We start from the raw sequence: 6,102 nt of genomic DNA on the forward strand, positions 1-6,102 counted from the left end.
AAGATATTGCCTAAAATATGAAATGGCCAGTAGATCAATGGATTTGGTTAATTAAATCCAAAGTCCAGGGTAAAGCTGCTATAGTGGTTAGTAATTTAGTAGGGGAAAGAAATTATACAGTCGTTAAGCAAGCTATTTTAGATGCTTACATGGTAACTGCCGAGGGTCTTAGACAAAGATTTAGACAATACATTAAATCAAATGCTCAAACTTGGTATGAATTTGCAAATGAAAAACTAAGATTATTTAATAAATGGCTTAAGGCTGCCAATGTTAATAATTTTGAGGAACTCGTTAACCTGGTTGTGACTGAAGAATTCATGAGAAAACTACCACAAAATATTAGAATGCATATTGCTGACCGTGAGGAAGAGGATTTAAAGAAGTCTGCTATGTTAGCTGACCATTTTTTCTTGATACACAAAACACACAAAGGTACTGAGATGTTTGTAAAGCAAGGCAAAGCAACAGGGTTCAGTGGTGAGAAAGAGGGTGTTAATTATTGTTCATATTGTAAACAACAAGGTCATGACATAAATGAATGTAAAAACCCAACCTGTAAGAAATCTAAGTTTTTTGGCTCTAAGCTGTCCGACCCCGATGCTGGTAAATATAAAGACAGTAAATTTAGCGTAAAAGGCAAAGGAACTATGCATTGTAGTACGCCTGAAAGTGATGCCTTATTTGCTAATTATATTTCAGAGGGTACAGTAACAATACCCAATGGTACTCCTGTTAAAGTAAGAATCTTGCGTGATACTGGGTCAACCTAAAGTATGATTTTACATAGCGCAGGGCCTACAATTTCTTTGCTTGATGAAAAGGTACTAGTTAGGGATTTAAGTAACACTAACAGTTTGCCTTTAGCAGAGCTTAACTTAAACTGTGAATTTGTATCTAGTAAAGTAAAGATTGCTGTTATCAACACGCCATTCCCTGTACATGATGTTCAAGTATTACTTGGGAATGATTTAGCTGGTCAATTGGCTTTGCCTAACCTTATTTTGTATAATCAGCCACTGGATAATAACTCTAATGATTTGGATATCTTTGAACATTTCATTGAAGAAAGTAATTTCATTAGTGACTTAGGTGAACATGACATTGAGGAAGTAGAAACTGAAGTAGACACTGATCGATGTGACCCGATTGAGAATTTTGTTGGTGTTGTAACAAGGGCAAAAGCCAAACAAGCTGTGAATGAAGGTGTCCCAGATATAGTAAAGACAAACATTCCCTGTACTAATTCTGAATTGATAAACTTACAACGAGCAGATGCGACTTTAACTAATGCACTTAAACAAGCTTCCACTAAGGAAGGTAAGGTACCTGGCTATTACTTTGATAAAGGAGTCCTGTTTAGGCTGTACCGACCTAGAAAGCTGTCATCTAATGATACCTGGGCTAATAAAGAACAACTTGTAGTACCATTAACTTTACGTAAGAATATTTTGAGTGTTGCTCATCAAGCAGATTCCCATTTAGGAGTGTCAAAGACTTACAAACGTATAGCTAATGATTTCTTTTGGCCAGGTATGAAACATGATGTATTTGAATTTGTTAAAGAGTGTCATGTGTGTCAAGTAGTTGGAAAACCTAACGAGGTAATTCCAAAAGCACCCCTCGTGCCAATTGTAATACCACACGAACCTTTCAGTAAAGTCATAATTGATTGTGTAGGCCCATTGCCAAAAACAAAAAAAGGTAATCAGTATATTTTGACTATACTTTGTCCTACCACTAGATACCCTATTGCAATTCCCCTTGGTAACATTTGTGCTAGAAATATTGTGAAACACCTCCTTAAAGTTTTCACCACTTATGGATACCCAAAAGAAATACAGAGTGATCGGGGTACTAATTTCACAAGTGACCTTTTCAATGAAACTCTAAGGGAATTTAATGTAAAACATATTCTTGCATCACCATATCACCCACAATCACAAGGTGCTCTTGAAAGACACCATCAGACCTTAAAATCCTTACTTCGAAAATTTTGTATGGAGACTGGAACAGACTGGGATGAGAGTTTAGACTTGATATTATTTGTAATTAGAGAAGTCCCTAATGATTCCTTAGGTATGTCACCATTTGAAATGTTATTTGGACATGAAGTTAGAGGGCCACTACAAGTACTTAAAGATAAAATGTTGAACAATGATACCTTGGATAACGTAACTGTAGGGCAGTATGTCGATAAATTGAAATGTAATTTTGAGAAAGTCCATAATTTTGCATTTAATAACTTAAAAAGTAGTCAAGATGTGATGAAGGAAAATTTTGATCTAAAAGCTAAAGTTCGTAAGTTTAAAGAAGGGGATTCTGTACTTGTATATTTCCCTACTCCTAGTTCTCCTCTCCAACATAAATTTTCTGGTCCTTATATAATTCAGAAATGTGTCAATAATAACAATTATATAATCAGTACTCCAGACAGAAGGAAGTCAACCCAATTAGTTCATGTAAATCTAATCAAGAAATATCATGGTAATCCTCCAGTTGCTTTGCATTGTCTATCAGACTCTAATGAATTAGATTTTAAGAAATATAATGCATCAGCACACCAAAGTAAAACCCCAATGCCACATGATGTAGATTTAAATCACTCTAATGATTTTGTTTCTTGGACAGACTCTGCTAACCAGGAAATATTGCAGAATATTCTAGTATATTTACAGCATTTACCCCGAAAGCAGAGGAGCCAGCTAGCAGAATTATTCCGCAAATACAGGAGTATATGTGGGGATGTGCCTCAACGTTGCAGTGATGCTGAACACGACATTGAATTACAACCGGGTACACGACCAATTCGTCAACACTATTACAGGACCAGCCTGGAAAAGCAGCAACGGATGAAGGAGGAAGTGTCGTATTTACTGAAGAATGGACTGGCAACTAGAAGCACATCAGCTTGGGCTTCACCATGTCTTTTAGTTCCAAAACCAAACGGTAAAGTAAGGTTATGCACTGACTTTCGCCAAATAAATAATGTTACTATCAAAGATAGCTATCCATTACCTAGGATTGATGACATTTTAGATGCCATTGGTGCTGCCAAATATTTATCACAGATCGATCTATTGCGTGGATATTATCAGATTCCACTTACAGATAGAGCAAAGCTAATATCCGCCTTCATAACCCCCTTTGGTTTATTCCAATATGAGAGGCTTCCATTTGGTTTAACCAATGCACCCGCCACCTTCCAGTGCTTGGTGAATAGTGTAATTAAAGATCTTGATGGTACATATGTGTACATCGACGATATTGTTGTAACGTCTGACACCTTGGATGAGCACATACATCGACTGAAAGCATTGTTTGGTAGTCTTCAGGAGTTTGGACTTACTATTCACCTAGCAAAATCTTCCTTTGGTAAAGGGAAGGTTAAGTATTTAGGTCACATCATAGGTAGTGGAGAAATTGTTCCTAAAGATGAAAATATTACTGCCATTGTAGAGTTCCCTGTCCCACGAAATAGGAAAAGTCTTTTAAGATTTCTAGGCATGACTTCCTATTACAGGAAATTCTGTAAAAAATATAGTATAGTAGCCACTCCCTTGATTGACCTCACCAGCCCCAAAAATAAAATGTATGGTCTTCTAACTGTCAACAAGCTTTTGATCAACTAAAGAATATACTTTGCTCTAATCCTGTCCTTATTGCTCCTGATCTTGCTCAACCTTTTATTATAGATTGACGCCTGTGATACTGACATTGGTGCCGTCTTGATGCAGAAGAACAGTGACACACAGATGTTGCATCCTGTTAGCTACTATTCCTGCAAACTCAAAAAACACCAACGTTCCTATGCTACCGTGGAAAAGGAACTGCTGGCAATCATCCTAACCCTGCAGAAATATGAAATATATTTCTCATCCAACATCCCAATCACTATCTTTACGGACCATAACCCACTAACCTTTCTCGGACGAGCGAGGTTAACAAATCAACGTATTTTCAGATGGTCTTTCTTTCTGCAAAACTTTGACCTAACCATCCACTACATCAAAGGAACTGAGAACTGCATTGCGGATGCCCTGTCTCGGACCCACATGGACTCCTGAGAGTCTTCTGGAATACTCTTCATGACTTTTATAATGTCCTGATAGGCCATTTCTTCAACGGGGAGGAGTGTGATATTATGTATACCATGTCTCCGTTCTCTGTAATTATGTCACTTTTATATATTTATTCTTTTAGTGGTACTCCTTCTTACCACTAGGTTTGTAATACTTGTTTTCCTGTTTTGACCCTTCTGTATCCTTGCCTGTCTTATATTTTTATTACTTTTCGTCATCCTTGTCGCTCATTTAGTTTACTTTGGCTTGTAACATTTTGAGGAGGGCAGAGTCGCTCTCAGGCTACCTTGACGACAACATATTTTGTATACACGGTTAGGACAATCTTCTTCCTATTGTTAATGTAAGTCGGTGTGTTTTCTTTTATTTTGTGTTTCGTTGGTATATTTAATTCAGGTGTTTGTTTAATTGTTTGTCTGTGTGTTCGATCTTTGCTTCATATATCTGTGGGTTTAACTTGTGAATTGTTTTCTATAAACGTAAATGTCAATGTAACTGCTGGTTGTTTCTATTATTAAACTTATATTTTGTTATCTGAGTTTTGCCCGTTCCTTCATTGATTGATACTTCTTAAATGTTCTTATTATAAGCTGTAACAGGCTAGGCTAAGGCTTAGTTTATAATAATATATATATAAAGACCGCTGATTTCTTAAATCCTAAGTTATAATATAACTTTCCAAAATTAGCAAGAAGAGGTTCTTTTTACACTTGTTAATCCATTAGAAGTATATGTCTATGGTAGTTATAGCCCTGTTGATATTCGATCAGTTTCCATAACTTCCATATCATCAAGTTTTTTAACATCCTGTGACAAAGTGTCTATATAAATATGATGAGGGTAATCACCTGTTCTTAGTTTGTATTTGGCTTTCACAGAGATCTTGGAGCATATTATACCCTTTTTACAATTTACAATGCTGAACAGAACTCCCTCGATTGTGGTCAGGATACTTGTATGATTGACCTTGCTTTTAGTGCTGCATTTGACTGTGTTAATCATGAGGCCTTGTTTTTAAACTTGAATAGATAGGGGTATGCGGGCCTTTTCTCAGCATCATTATTGAGTCTTTAAGTAATAAATTACACCCTAGGGACTATAGGGATGTAATGTCTGATGTTCCACTGGTTAATGTTCTCGGCCCATTATTTGAAAACAAGCTTTTTGCATATGCAGAGGATGCTAATCTCTTTACATCGATTTCATCCCCCGTAATTGTACACTTCTCGTTGCTGAATCCCTCAATACAGATGTCTCTAGAATAAATGCATGGTTCAAATCACGAGGGATAAAGTTAAACCCTATCAAAACTCAGACTCGTAGTATGATTGTAATTAGGGCATGGACATTGGTTCCTCAAGGACCTCTCAACATTCAGATTTTTTGCATTGAAAATGTCTCTTTAATTCTACTGTATACAGCTCATTTAGAATTCGGGTTGTGATTCTTGATTGCAAATTTACTTTTGAACAAAAGTTTGGATATTGAGGTTTTTTAAGATTTTTGGTGAGCAATCTATCCTGGTGATATGTTTTAATTATTTCATGCTACCATGTTATCAATATCGCCTTCTCATCTTATCTACAGCTGCTGACCCTCATCTTAATTTGTTGGACAAAAACTTGTGGTGTATTAAATTCCTTTTCCCTGAGCAGAATACTAATCTCTGGCACCATCATTCAGTAAGGTCTTTGTGTATGTTGTATAAGATTGTTCATAATTCTAAGCATCCTTTGCATTCGGATCTTCTCAGACTTTTTCATTGAATATATAGTACTAGGTTATTTTCTAGAGGAAAAGTTAGAAATGTCCCGAATTTTAAATATGGTGAGGAGAGCATCGAAATTGTAGATCATTATGTTTACCTTGGTACTACGTTTAATTATATTGGTAAAATGGATAAAGCTATTAAGAAACAAGTCATTCAAGCAAGTAGAGCATTATTTAGTATGTTAATTAAATGTAAAAAACTTGAATTACCCATTGATATCAACTGTGATCTATTCGATGCTCTGGCTGT

At 36.1% G+C, this 6,102-nt stretch overlaps 1 protein-coding gene across 1 annotated transcript; it reads left to right on the forward strand.

Moving 5' to 3' along the window:
• Window positions 1-776: 776 nt before the first annotated feature.
• LOC137644464 (uncharacterized) lies at window positions 777-3,632 on the forward strand. The gene has a single exon (XM_068377439.1). It carries the CDS (start codon window positions 777-779, stop codon window positions 3,630-3,632), a length of 2,856 nt encoding a protein of 951 aa, XP_068233540.1.
• Window positions 3,633-6,102: the final 2,470 nt, after the last annotated feature.

The sequence above is a fragment of the Palaemon carinicauda genome, chromosome 7, assembly GCF_036898095.1.
Source record: "Palaemon carinicauda isolate YSFRI2023 chromosome 7, ASM3689809v2, whole genome shotgun sequence".
Lineage (NCBI taxonomy): Eukaryota > Metazoa > Arthropoda > Malacostraca > Decapoda > Palaemonidae > Palaemon > Palaemon carinicauda.